General features: G+C 36.6%; 1 protein-coding gene across 1 annotated transcript; it reads right to left on the bottom strand.

The window, feature by feature from the left end:
* Positions 1–12,626: 12,626 nt before the first annotated feature.
* On the bottom strand, positions 12,627–15,009 carry foxb1a (forkhead box B1a). The gene has a single exon (XM_084094346.1). It carries the CDS (start codon positions 14,504–14,506, stop codon positions 13,616–13,618), a length of 891 nt encoding a protein of 296 aa, XP_083950472.1. The 5' UTR covers positions 14,507–15,009; the 3' UTR covers positions 12,627–13,615.
* Between the last annotated feature and the right edge of the window lie 455 nt (positions 15,010–15,464).

Genomic DNA, 15,464 nt, shown 5'->3' on the forward strand with positions numbered 1-15,464 from the left:
AGAAACTCGCCAATTCTTGTTTATTAAAGCTTCATTAGCATCTACATGTGTAAACAGATACTGTAACTAACACACATTACCCGAAGGCTCATGGACATGAGGAGAATATGAAAAATTTAACAATGCAAAATGTGTTTTATATGTGCATAGACCTTCTATTTTATTATTTCCATTGTTATTTTTACTAGCTGTTCTAGAATAACTCAGAGTTCACAATAACTTACTTATGCACTCTAACTTCTGACGTAAAAATAGCTTCAATCTAATAAAATAACTCTTACCAGCCATTTTCTTTAATCTAATGTCCTTAAGTTCCTTAAGAGAATATTCGGTACAAGTTAAGTTCAATCGACAGCATTTGCGGCATAATACTGATTACAGCAAAGTCATTTTGACTTCCATTGTTTTGCTTCGGCCAAATATTTGGAGGACTTAAAAAAATAACAAATTCGAAAGTTGTTAAACTGGATATAACTTTACATATAAAAGGTTAGTAAGTCATTTATTTCTCACAATTCTGAGTTTGTTCTGAATTATAATAAATATTAGTTCCAATTGTGAGGTGAAATTCCCAATTCCGAGTTTATATCTAGCAATTTTGGGTTAATTTCCCGCAATTCCGAGTTTATATCTTGCAATTCTGAGTTAATTTCCCACAATTCCGAGTTTATATCTTGCAATTCTGAGTTTATTTCTCGCAATTCTGAGTTTATATCTTACAATTCTGAGATTATTTCTTGCAATATCGAGTTTATATTTTACAATTCTGAGATTATTTCTCGCAATATCGAGTTTATATCTTACAATTCTGAGTTTATTTCTTGCAATTCCGAAGTTCACATCTCACAATTCTGAGTTTATTTCTCTCACATCTGAGTTTATATCTCACAATTCTGAGTTTATTTCCCTAAATTCTGAGTTTATTTTCTGCAATTCCGAGTTTCTCACAATTCTGAGTTTATATCTCGCAATTCTGGGTTTATTTCTTTCATTTGCTAGTCTGTATCTCGCAATTCTGAGTTTGTTCTGAATAATAATAAATATTAGTTCCAATTGCGAGGTTAAATCTCCCAATTCAGTTTATATCTCACAATTCTGAGTTAATTTCCCGCAATTCTGAGTTTATATCTCGCAATTCCGTGTTTATATCTCGCAATTCCGTGTTTATATCTCGCAATTCCGAGTTTATATCTCGCAATTCCGAGTTTATATCTCGCAATTCCGAGTTTATATCTCGCAATTCCGAGTTTTTTATCTCGCAATTCTTAGTTTATTTCTCGCAATTACGGGTTTATATCGTACAATTCTGAGTTTATTTCTCGCAATTCCGAGTTTATATCTCGCAATTCTGAGTTTATTTCTCGCAATTCCGAGTTTATATCTTGCAATTCCAAATATTTTATCTCGCAATTCTTAGTTTATTTCTCGCAATTACGGGTTTATATCGTAGAATTCCGTGTTTATATCTCGCAATTCCGAGTTTATATCTCGCAATTCTGAGTTTATATCTCGCAATTCTGAGTTTATTTCTCGCAATTACGGGTTTATATTGCACAATTCTGAGTTTATTTCTTGCAATTCCGAAGTTTACATCTCACAATTCTGAGTTTATTTCTCTCACATCTGAGTTTATTTCTCACAATTCTGAGTTTATTTCCCTCAATTCTGAGTTTATTTCCTGCAATTCCGAGTTTCTCACAATTCTGAGTTCATATCTCACAATTCTGGGTTTATTTCTTTCAATTGCTAGTCATATCTTGCAATTCTGAGTTTGTTCTGAATAATAATAAATATTAGTTCCAATTGCGAGGTTAAATCTCCCAATTCCGAGTTTATATCTCGCAATTCTGGGTTTATTTCTTTCAATTGCTAGTCATATAATAATAATAATAAATATTAATTCCAAAAATTCCAATTGCGAGTTTATATCCCACAATTCTGAGTTTATATATAAACTCGGATTTGCGAGGAAAAAAAATTAGAATTGTGAGATAAAAACTCTGAATTGTGAGATATAAAGTCTGAATTGCGAGGTATCAATTTTTTATTCCGACTCGGAATTGCAAGAAATAAAGTCAGAATTGCAAAATGCGAACTTTTATTTGCGAGAAAAAAGTGACTTTTTATTATAACCGTCAGATATAAAACAGAAAAAAGTCTGAATTGAAAGATAAAAAGTCACGATTACCATTTTTATTTGTTTATTCCATGGCCAAAACAAGCTTCCATACAATGTTCTGGCAACTGCATTTAACTTGCGATTGTACTGAACCTAGATTATTCCTTTAGCTTCACAACATTGAAGAGCTCGATTGTCCATTCCAGGACAAGCGGTTTTCCCAGAGGAACCGGTTTCCGTGTATTACACATGCCACTGATCCAAGGACAGCCGCTGACTTCCTCAGAATCAGAATTAATTACCCGCTTTGCACGGGAAGCGGGGTTGAGAGTGGAGATCTTTAGAAGTCTGGTCTTTCTTCCCAAACTGCCCCATGGACTTGCAGATGGTTTCGGTGAGTGGCTCTTTCCCGTGGAGAGTAATCTCACCGGGGACTCTGGCACAGCGCTAGGCTGCACCAATACAGTCTCCATTCGCAGACGTTTCAAAACAGCCATGGGGGAGGTTGGTGACTTAACATAAATTAGACCACCAGGGAACGTGGAGATCTTGCTCTGAAGAAGAGTAATATTGAGAGAAAATTCGACATGAGGAAAGCTTTCGGATCCAGTCTATGTGGACAGGCTATTATAAGGAAGGTCGTGGGTTCGATTCCCATGGGATAATAGTGTCTGTCAAGAGAATGTAAATGGGTCAATGACAAATAAGAGTTACAGAAAAAATGTAGTTTAATACACATATACCAAGTGTACTTTTTGTATTCAAGCTGTTTTAAATATTTTTAAATATTTCAATTTATTGACTCAGAAATATGTGTTGTAACCTGGTAGTAAAAAAGTAATATATTTTACTTACAACTTTTTAATGTAAACATTTTTTAAAGGTAATTACTTTTTTACAAATATAAATTGTTAATTCATAAATATGAGCAGCTTTTTGGGGAGTCGCACCGCATGACATTTTACAACTAAACTGACTTTGCCCTGCAATATGGTCATTGTCACTGCATGAATACATTTTTTTTATGTATATTTGAATAAATTAATAAATTTGACCCAAATTTTAATCAATCTCTTGTGCCTCTGCACTCCATCAAGTACAAATATAATCATATCATATAAAATCATATATTAAATACACATGCTTACCCAGATATGCTTATTCAGAAGGATGATCAATATGGGTTTTTAATGATTGATGATTAATAATTGATTGTAACTCTAGCATTGAAAATGTGCATTTGTTACCTTAAGGAGCCCTGACCCCTAAAATATGTTGGTGTAACCTAATGAATTTAGGTTGATTGGTATATGTAACTGACAAACTGATTTTGTTCATCTAGCTTAACTGGTAGAGTGTCGCGCTAGCAATGCCAAGGTCACAGGTTCGAATCCCAGGGTATGCACATACTGATAAAAATGTAAACCTTGTCTCTCAAATGCCAGATTTTGCAATCCATCAAAGTGTTTTGAAATGATTTAATATCAGTAGTTCATTCACACCTGGTTACAGTGTATGATATTTCTATGCCAGCCATGAACAGATGTGATTCTTCTGTAACCTAAAGACGGGATTAACGACGCTCTGTTTGTTATTTTGTTTGTTTGTTAATAGCTGGACCTCGGCCGTGTTTGCAGTGAGGCGCTGATGAGAGTCGCTGACTCTGAAGAGGACACTTCAAGTGTGATTAACAGTGGAGGAACGCGGAGAGCTGCTAATTAACCCTGCATTGTGCTCGGCTGACAAAGAGACAAAAGAACAAAGTCGAATTTGAATGCGGCAGATTATCACGATAACAAAAGACAAAGTAGTGGATCGTGCTCTTGACGGGGAATTTTCACACTGATCGTCACAACATGGGATTGGATCAAAGACCGATGGAGTTACATTAGCGGGACAATGGGGCCTTGTTATTCGACAACAAGAGGCATCCATCTGCATGTCACAAGGGCCCATTTTAGTCAACTATCAGCTTCCTCTGCTGTTGAATACAGTGTGGTAGATTTGAAATGTACAACGATGAAGCCCAGGGGCTGATGGATGTTTCTTAGCAGTTGATGGATCTCGTATGTTACCACAGAGGTTTCAATTGGTTTTGCTTCAGGACCCAGATCAAGTGGCGACCCAGTGTAACAAAAAGTTATAAATATTACTACAAACAGTATGCTAAATTATTAATATAGCTTCAACCTTTTCTTTCTGTCACAAAAGATATTTAGAAAAAAAAATGTCTTGGTGTATTTTTGTCCATAGTCATTGGAGTCCAGTGTTGTTTTGGACCCCATTGACTTTCATTGAATAGAAAAAAACACTGAAACATTTAAAACAGGTTTGTAACAACTTGAGTGCAAGTAAATGGGAACTATCCCTTTAAGTGTGTTCAAAACAAAAATATTCTAATAAAATAATAGACGAAAAGACAAGTTTTTTTTCTCATTAGTTTTGATGCCGAAATATGAAAAAATACATATGAATTCAAAGTATTGTACACATCCAATCTTGGGCGGGGGCTTTGTTTGGTCGAAACGTTGCAATATATTAAGGTCTAATGGGAGCAGTGTGGCTTTTTCCCATTTCTTTAAGGATGGGGGATTACGATTTCTTTCTATATGGAGGAAAAAATAGTGGGGGAAAAAAAGTTTACATGAAAAGAGAAATCATAATGTGTAAAATTATAGGTTTTCCTATCTTAAATACCCAATAAAACCAAACTTATATAACATATAAATGGATCAAAGACCGATGGAGTCTTCGCTGGAGACCACATTCATTCTTTTTGGATTAGTTTAGGAGCAGTTAGACTCTCCAATCCAACAGACCTTTCCAGCTAGCAATTACCAGTGTGTGTAATGAATCGCTGGGGCTCTGTTGGTGCCGTGACCCAGTACAAAGAAAGAAGAGAAATACCAAGAGAGAAAAGGATACAGAGACAGCTGCTGTCAAGGCACACACCTCTGTCCCGTGGCTGTCTTTCCAGACACGGCACTCCTGAACCCAACCCCACCCCCTCCACCCCCCTCCACCCGATTCCCCCCTAACGCCACTAATCAGCATCAACCCTTCTCACCCCTGGACGTAGCCCTCAGCTCTCCACACCTACGCTGCCCCGTCGGCCTTTGAAGTGGTGGCACGGGGTGTGACTTACCACAGCAGAATCACAGATAAGATCTGTGGTGATAGATTAGCTTGTCGCAGCAGGGGAAATAGCATGGATACTAAAAAATCCACAGAGGCTGTTACTGTCCTAACATATTTAACGCCTTGCAGTGAAGACCCTTCAGCACCCAAACACCCAAGTGCCGAATCTGCTACATCCCATCATTAAAAGGAGATGTTTATGTTTGCGGTTAAATGAGTTTTGACAGAAAGAGAGAGAGTGAGAGAGAGAAGAAGAGAGAGAAAGGTTAAGCTTTTCATATTATATTATATTATATTATATTATATTATATTATATTATATTATATTATATTATATTATATTATATTATATTATATTATATTATATTGAATTATATTATATTATGTTATGTTATGTAAATCTATGTTAATAGTTTATAGACTGGAAAAAGTTTTTTTTTTTTCATAAATTTAAATATAGTTGTATATTATTATTATTATTATTATTATTAAATATATTTTTAATTCATAATATCACTAAAATAGGCCCATAATTAACCTGGTTATAGGAATCTAGGCCTGTGTAAGATTTTTATTATTAGATTTTTATTATTAATCAAAAATATTTACCTATAATTCTGAAAGCTCTTTCCAATATGTAACATACTGCAACCATTTAATGAATAATTCATGAATTAATTAACATAAATATTACAGACATATCACCAATTAGGCCCATAACTTACAATGTTAGTGTTATATATGTATTTAAAATATATTATTGTCTTTATATATATATATATATATATATATATATATATATATAATATGCTATTAATATATATATATGTTATATATATATAACATATTTATATATAACAACTATATATATATATAGAAACAACTACTTTCATAATGGTCATTAATGAGTATAAAACATGCAACATAAATAGAAAAAAAAAAAAAAAAACTTGATATTATTACAACTTGCCCCAACTTGACATTTATGGAAAATACATTTGTCCTGAGAACATAGTTTTTGGTTAAAATCTTAATGACATAATTAAACCTTGCTCCAATGTATCCTAGTGTGGTTTCAGTGTGTTTACTTGTTTACCAAATATCTATTATAAAAATATGATGATACTGGGAGTTTGGGTTTGAGAATACAATATAATATTGAAATATATACATCCTAAATTAAGACAGAAGTCCACAATATAAAAACTATTTGTCAAAAGAGGTTATATACCTAAATTCAACCCAACCACACCTAAATTATCCTCAACGATCTCACTGCACAGACACGCTCGGTTTCATAACAGCAATAACCTGGAGTTTTGCCCAATTGTCCTCCAAAACAAACAGTGCTGAACAACACTAAACGCCATTGCCGAGCCTCATGCATTCTCCGAATTGTCAAAACCAAGATTTAGCATCAGGGGCTGTTGGCCGGAATCAGCCAAAGATGAGGGGAGTCATATTTGGAGAAAGTGCTCTGGCTTCGGATTGGCGGCGTGGAATGCCGAAGCCCAGACTGACAGACCCGAAGCCTGAAGCGTGATGAATAGGAGGAGGAAAAACTCACGCTGGGCTCTGTCTGAGCCTGCACAGCCCTGCAGAGTCTGGAGGCTTCGGCATGCCTTCACTCTGTAACGGAGCTTTTTTGTTAGATGTTCCAAGTGTCAGAACATATGTTAATTTATGGGTTTTCTTATTGAATATGGGAACAACAATCCTCAAAGCTCTTCGAAACATCTGGGGATTCAATATGGAGTCCTGCAGCAAGCTCTTCCTACAGCTAATATTGCAACATTTCACAGTGGATATAATTAAGATCACCATGAGGTGACACGCTGTGATAAATGAGGTGCAATGCAGTGAATTCAAACAAATGTGCTTTCGAGACTGCCGTTCTGTTGACCTCTTGAACTGGTAAGACAGGACAGCCTCCGTTCAGGTGAAAGTAGAGACCTTTAAAAAACTAAGATCCCGGCTAATGGTTCCTGTTATCACCTTCCTGAGACAATACGCATCCTTATCTTGAATAACAATTAGGAACTCTTTTACTGCCCCTGCTATGCTAAGTTACTGCATTGACACTAACAGGGAGGAAATGCGTTTAACATCTTAATAAGTTAAGAGACCAGGTGCACCTGAATGGAGAAACCTCAAGATAATATCTGTCAGAATTCTAAAAACTTGGCTAATAATGGTTTAGCATGTGGAAAAAGTCAGAGGCCAGTCAGAAGCATAATATAATATAATATAATATAATATAATATGTGCTGTCAAATCGATCACGATTAATCGCATCAAACGGAAATAAAAGTAAACAAGTTTTTATTTACATAATATTTATGTGTGTATATATTATATATATATATATGTGTGTGTGTGTGTGTGTGTGTGTGTACATGTGTGTACATGTGTTTGTACATATACACACTCACACACACGTCTGTGTGTGTGTGTGTGTGTGTGTGTGTGTGTGTGTGTGCGTGTGTGTGTGTGCATATATAGTATAGTAAACACACATATATATTATGTAAACAAAAATATTTGTTATTATGTTAGATGTGATTAACCGTGATAGACTGCATTAATATAATGTATATAATATAAACATTTTATTATTTATCCAGACAGACAGACAGACAGACAGACAGACAGACAGACAGATAGATAGATAGATAGATAGATAGATAGATAGATAGATAGATAGATAGATAGATAGATAGATAGATAGATAGATAGAAAGAAATCAATGTTTTGTTTCCGAGTTCTTTTGTATTATATTTTCTTCAGTTGCATTATAAATATTTACTTTTCTTTCTAATTCTCTAGGAATCCAGGCCTGCCCCACATTCAGCTCATATCCGCAGCAGAGTAGAACTTGTGCGACGCCTCCCACAGACATAATTTGTTTCACAGTTACTGCCCAGCAGCATGAATCAGATGTTGACATTCTAATTTCATGCACACAAGGGTGTTCAACCCCAACCCCACTGTCTCTGGTGTCCATCGTACCTGGAGACAAGCGTCTGAGACCAGCCTGACCCCCACTGGAGGGGTCCACTGAGTCTCTGAAGCTTGTGTTAGAATCAGATCCCAACATAAAGGTCTGTGACAGTGACATCAGATTGGATTAAGAGTTAAATCTGTTTTGATCGAGTATGGCAGTTGTGTAAAGGACCAAAATGTTTTTTTTTTTTTTTTTTTTTTTTATTATGCAATTGTATTTATTTATTTACACAACAGAGTTTTGTTATTTATTAATGTATTTATTTATGCAATATTATCATGTATGCACAATTATTTATTTATGTATATCTAATTATTTTATTTATTTATTTATTTATACAAAAGAATTCACGCTATTTATTAATTTATGGAATATTTTATTTATTTATTAATTTGTCCATTCGTTCATTCATCTAATGATGCTATTTTTATTTTTTATTCAATAATTGTATTTATTTAAACAACAGAATCCGCGTTATTTATTTATTTAGCCTATGCAATATTATTATTTATACAAATATGCATTATTGGTCTATTTATATGATGCTACCGGTATTTATTTCATGCAATTGTATTTATTTCTTTATTTATACAAAAGAGTTCACGTTTTTATTTATTTCTTTGTGCAATATTATTTATTATTTTAATCTAATGATAGGCTATTTATTTATTTATTTACTTACCATAATGCAATATTATTTATTTATTTACACAACACAGTGTTGTTTATTTATTTACACAAGGTCGCGTTATTTGTTTATCTATTTATTTAATAGTTTATAAATCCTTTCATTTGTGCCTATAGCACCTCCACTATAACAATGGGTCAGGCATAGCAGTGCCTACCTCAGTTAGCACTTTTTGCTAAGCATGAGCATAAACATAAATATATTTGTTTATTGCAGTTGTTTTTAGTAAAAATCAACGTGTGGCTGCAAAGTAGAAAGAAAAATAGCCATCAGCAAAGCATAAACACACATCCGTTCCTCCTTCAGCGATGCGGTTTGTCACATTTGCAGAGTAAACTGGATGCAACTTTTGCTTAGCGTCGATTAATTTTTACGCCTTTACAAACAGCATCTTGACAGCCCATAATATGAGTGGAAACATGAGGAGTGCGGAGCTGAAGCAAACTCTGGCCTCATTCTGTCAGTATTACAGACCTTCGGAGTCGGAGAACTCCGAGTAAAAAGAAGCTATTGCAGATGAGACTTAACGAAGAAAGTGTGTTTCAGCCACCAGTTTGAGTAAAGAAGAAGTTAGCCTACAAGAAGCCTTGATTTGATTTACAACCTGTCTGTTTAACCTCTTGTGATATAATATGATTGGTTTAACGAACTGTTTGGCACTATCAATCTTGACACAACAACACCGTGTTTACCTTTGCTGACTGTCTGAGTCCAAGTTCGCTTCTCATCCTGCAAAACAAATGAAGTCATTCGAGTTCAGCAAAAAGCCAAGAATCAACCAAACTTCTGTCAAACGGATTTGAGTTATTGCTCGACAATAAACAACCGTCCACTGTCCATTTCATCTCTCTCCGCTGGAGGTTAAGTCGAGTTTATTACTGACGCCTCGGTCGGCTTGCATTAAGCAAATCATAAATTATGCATGCTAATTACCTTGGGCTCCCACTGTAATGAATTCTTTTAATTAAACTAGCACATTGTGGTTTTGCGTGGCTCGCTCTATATTTTATCCCCCCCGCCCCTCCTAGGATGACCTTCTTCTTCTAGGAGTGGATCATGTAGTGGATGGATCGTTTTGTCTTTGCTTACACAACAGAGTTCACGTTGGTGTTAATGAACAGAGAAAGCCCTCTCAACGACAACTAAAGCTGAAATCACAACAAGCTGCGGAATGTGGAAACGACTTGCCTGACTGTTGATTTGAGGAGGACAGACAAACGTAAGGTGTTCAGAGATCATGTGACATGGACATGCGTAATGTAGGCCTAGTGCAAGACTGCATCAGACAGAAAACTTCACAATGTGCGTTTCATGTGAATAAACGCTTTGTGAAAGGTAAAGGTGCTGGGACTGTATTTCTATAAAAATAAAAATAAAAAAAAATGTTGGGTCGTTTCAACTCATGTTTGGGTCAAATATGGACAAACCCAACTGTTAGTTTATATTTTTTTAGCTCTGTCCATATTTGACCCAAACATGGGTTGAAACAACCCAGCATGTTTAGAGTTTTTAAAACAGTAAAATTACACTATTTTATTGGCCGACAGATAATAGGCCTAACTAAAAATGCTGGGTTGTTTCAACCCATGTTTGAGTCAAATATGGACAAACCAAACCGTTGGTTTAATTTTTTTTTATTCAATTTTTGGGTTTGTCCATATTTGACCCAAACATGGAAACAAGCATTTTTGGTGTAATGAGTTAATTAATAAATAATTATTTGGAATTATATATCCGTGTTTTGCAGTGCTGGTTTTATGTTATGTCTTTCAAAACAAAAATCTACAGGTTAGTAATAAAATTGTAAAATAAACAGGAACTACAATAATAAGCGACTGAAAATTAAAACTTTTTTAAAGTACAAAAATGTAAAATATTTTTGGACATTTCAAACATGTCTGTTGATTTATCCCTTTTATCTTCTTTCAATTTATGAATTAAAAAAATATATATAAATACGTTTGGACATTTTATTTTTTCTTCTGTAAAACGTGTCTGAAAGTTTTGTTTACATCTGTAAAACATGCCTATTTCTGTTTTTAAATAAAACGAATAAATACAATTAAAAACTATTTTTTTAAGTACATTTTGCTCTGTAAAACATTTATATTGATTTTTCTATTTAGATCCTTTATATTCCTGGTTTAAGCAAATTGTTATTTCTTCTTTTAAAAACGAAACATACACTTCTGTCGGTATGATATAGAGTAAACATCAATGCAACACAATGTCAAACCCCGAAAAGGAAAGTAAAAAAAAAAAAAGGAAGGGTGAAAAAAACTTGCAGTGTTGTGCAAACAGTCTCTCAGGGGGAGGGGTTGGATTTAAATTCCAAAGGGGTCTCAGAACTCGTTTCCTAGTCCCCCAGTCAGCTATGTGTTTGTGAGAAATCGGCCTTTTTGTCTTTCTGAAAAAAGACTAAATCTACATCGGTGGCCCAGTCTAAGTTTGCAATTCTTTGCACTTTCTATTCAAGTGAATGAGGGTGAATGAAGTGGCCAGGGACCCTTTATTTGATCAGCTCAATTGCATAAAGTGACGGAATTCTAATGTATTTGCTTAATATCCCGGAGAAGGCTGTTGCTCTCTATGCGGGGACGCAAACAATGCACCTGTTTCTCGCATTCGAACCGCGACACATCCTTTATCAATGGACCCCCCATTAAACCTGAGAGTAAAAAAAGGGGGGGACAACTTGAAATCATAGGGTAAAAATCTCAGGCAAAATAAAACAATGAAATAATAAATATATGTGAAGTGTAATTTGAAGGTTAATTCGATAAAAAAAGTTTCATGATTTATCACAATATTTTTTCTTTTGTCAAATCAAATTAGATAGTTCATATGGTTTAGTTTAGATAACATAATATTTTGAGTTTCTGTTGATTAAACCAATCTCCATTGTATTAACTAACTTTTTTCATTGAACTCAAAATGTTAAGGCAACCGAGCAGGTAGCTTACTTCTTTAAGTTAAACCAACAATATATTTTTTACAGTGTTTTATTCTATCCAAATAAAATAGAATTGGAAAAAATAAATAATAGCCTACACTAAAAAAAATGCTGGGTTGTTTCAACGCATGTTTGGGACAAATATGGACAAACCCAACTGTTGGGTTTAAAAATTAATTTAAACATTTAAACCAATGGTTACGTTTGTCCATATTTAATCCAAACATGGGTTGAAATTTGTTTTTTTAGAGTGTAAAATATGCTAAATAGTATGGAAACATAAAATACAATTGGTGAAAATCGCAAAGAATTAAACAATATATATTTCTATCTGAAATGTATTCTCCCGCTCAGGTTTAAAACTGGACGTGCACAGTGAGTGTCTGTGCTGATGAATGAGTCCGCTTGTGTTTGCTGTGACTGCGGCACAGTAACTTCATGCATCCTAATCAAGAGCTTCATTCATTTATTCCAATCCGTCGCTTGTGCTTTTCCTCGAAGAAAAGCAGCGCTCACCTTGCCTGATCCGATGAGCGAATTTATACCAATAAAGATGTTCAGACAATATATAATGTACACGTTTATTCTATCAAAAAGCAAATAAAGAAAATGTTATAACCTTATTTTTAACATTAAATGAAAAGTTCAAATAGATTTACACCAGCAAATAGCAGTGCAGTATCTTTAAATTAAAATGTTTGTATTTCAGCATTATTCTCTAATAATAATAATGTTTTTGTAATTGTTTTTACATAGGAGTGTACATGAGTAAGTAATCTGGCTGCCTGTGAATAAAGAGAAACCCATAAGCTAAATGCACAAACAAATACAAGAGCAATTATTTAGGTTTACACAATTTTAATGAAAAAATATTCTGATGACCAAGTTTATAATTTAATGCAGACGTTTTTGCACATCTTTTAAAAGCACGCATGCTTGAACAACACAAAGTCTTGGAAAAAGGCATGCTTTATATCTCAACAAAAAGTACAAATGTACGGCATTTTAATACACATGGTCACCACGGCTTTAAATTAAACGCTCACAAAAACATTTCCTGCAAAATAGAATGTAAAACATCTAAACTAAAAAGTGCATTTGACACAATTCAATATCACTTATTTGCAATTATTCACATATTTACTTCTTGGTGACCCTATGCTTTAAAACTATTTAAACTTTTTTTTTTTTCCTTCAAGTTTGCCATGGTACTGTGTGTATGTGTGTGTGTTTTTAGATCAAGTAGGATAGTATTTGGTTTGCAGACTGAGACAAGTTTAGTCGTCTAGGAAAATTAGTTGCATGACTACACGAAAGTAGTGAGCATTCCAACTTACAATTTATTTCAGCGCGATAACGATTATAACCTGTAAAAACGACGAGCGCTTTGCCTTGCGCGATTCAAACATGAAGCAGATCGCAGTGCTTGGAATTTGTCAGCAGTTCAAACCCCATTCGAATAAACACGTAAAATTCTGGATATTTAAAATGTAAAAACTCTCCATTTTACAATACGATATCCGTGTCGATCCATGTGATTGGACTCATCGAAAGCAACACTTAAAAATCTCAACACATATACACATAAATTAACATCACTGCAACATAGATAGCTCTTGCCTTGATTGTATAGCCAGTGTTTTTTCAAGGTCTGTTATTAAAATTCAACTTTGGAGTACAGGTGTCGACCGGGGAGGCCCCACGTTCGCGGGTGTCAGTGCACAGCGACCGACTGCAGCGTCGCGGGACCCGTCAGAGTCTCGCTCGGGGTGGCTGGGCTGCTTTGGCTGGTCGCTGTCTGCGGGGACGTCGGGCTCAGCGACTGGGGAGAGTTCGATAGGAAAGCGGGGATGTGGTGAGGCAACGCCGCCGGGGTGGGCTTAATCGGGACGGGGATCGCCGGTAAGGTCTGTCCGCCGTGGCAGAGCGACTTGATGGGCACACCGTAGGCACTGTAATCGCTGGTCATGGAGATGGGCGCAGCGCTGTCCATCATGCTAGTGCTGTACATATGGGGCCAGGCTGTGGTCAGCTGGTTGTGCAGAGGGTACCCGGTGGAGAACGCCAGCCCTCCTGGCACTTTATACTCTCGGGCGATGATGTTCTCTATGGCGAACGGGTGCTTGAACGTGGACGGCTGGGACACTCCCAGGTTGTAGCTGGACATCTGGGGGAGGTGGGTTCCCAGGGCGCTGAGCCGGATCTTGGCGTGCTGCTGGAGGTAGTGGGCAGCGTCCGAGGGCTTGCTGGGTGCCAGGTGCTCTGATGTCATCACCTTGAAACGTTTGCGGCGTCGCAGGAAACTCCCGTTCTCAAACATGTCGCCGCAGCTTGGGTGTAGCGCCCAGAAGCTGCCCTTCCCGGGCTGGTCCGGGCGTCGGGGTATTTTAATGAAGCAGTCGTTGAAGGAGAGGTTGTGGCGCAGGGAGTTCTGCCAGCGCTGGGTGTTTTCCCGGTAATAAGGAAAGCGGTCCATGATAAACTTGTAGATCTCGCTGAGAGGAAGCATCTTCTCCGGACAACTCTGGATGGCCATAGCGGTGAGGGAAATGTAGGAGTACGGCGGCTTCTGGTCGCTGTAAGTGTTTCTCCCGGGTCTAGGCATCCTGACCAAAATTCTGTGTCGGAATTCAGCTGGATGTCTGTCCTCAGTTGTGTTTTATGAGTTTTCTTCTGTTAAGAGAGCTGAGACTCGTCCTGCAAGTTCACTTCCTTGGAGCTGTGAGCTCAAGAAACAAGAAGTAAGGTTTCCTTCTTCCCAGGGCAGCTTGAATGGACCAGATCCTCTCTCTCTTTCTCTCTCCTTCTTTCTTGATAAGACTAAGAGCTAAGTGGCTGCCTCCATGTCCTTCCTCTAACCATCTGATAGTTTTATGTGGCGACATGGGCAGAAAAGACCCCTGTAGAGGCGCTTCATTAATGTGCCACTTCTTTGCTATCACATGACAATCGCCTTGGGAGGAGGGGGGCTGGGAGAAAGGCATAATCTGGTTTCATTTACACCTATTTACATGGACACCTTGGGCCAATAGAAATCATTTCCATTTGAAGACAGAGCAAAGGGGTGAAAAGGCTCGGCAACCGGAATTGAACTGCGATGGCACCCGGTAACAGTGTGTGAAGGTATGTGTGTGAACCTTTCTGCGCGCTTCGTAGGGTGCTTGGTCTACAATTCACACGTACAAATGGAGCTACTGAGCAATGGGATGTTTGACATGGAAATTGGCTGGAACTTGCATGCAGTTTGCATTGTATCGTCACAGTTACTTTTTGCTTGTCTTGCTGTCATGACACAGTTCGTATGACTTCTGCCTGCTTTGTTATGCCTCCTTAGAGCGAAAATGTCAATTGCATCCCAACGTAAACATGTGGAGGGCAAATTAAACCGTGTAGCGACACATTTTTTTCCAGCCGTTTCCACACGACTAACCAGAGCGCCTCGTCATTATAATGAGCCAAGGGAGTCATACATGTGTAATTTAGCCCATAAGCATATGTTTATTAGCATCTAGAAAATGTTCCACGGATGGTCTTACTACAGTCAGGCGATGGCCATATATTTT

Source organism: Abramis brama (assembly GCF_963993115.1).
Source record: "Abramis brama genome assembly, chromosome: 20".
Taxonomy (NCBI): Eukaryota; Metazoa; Chordata; class Actinopteri; order Cypriniformes; family Leuciscidae; genus Abramis; species Abramis brama.

Coding starts and splice junctions, on each gene's coding strand:
- foxb1a (XM_084094346.1), bottom strand. CDS start 14,506: ATGCCTAGACCCGGGAGAAACACTTACAGCGACCAGAAGCCGCCGTAC.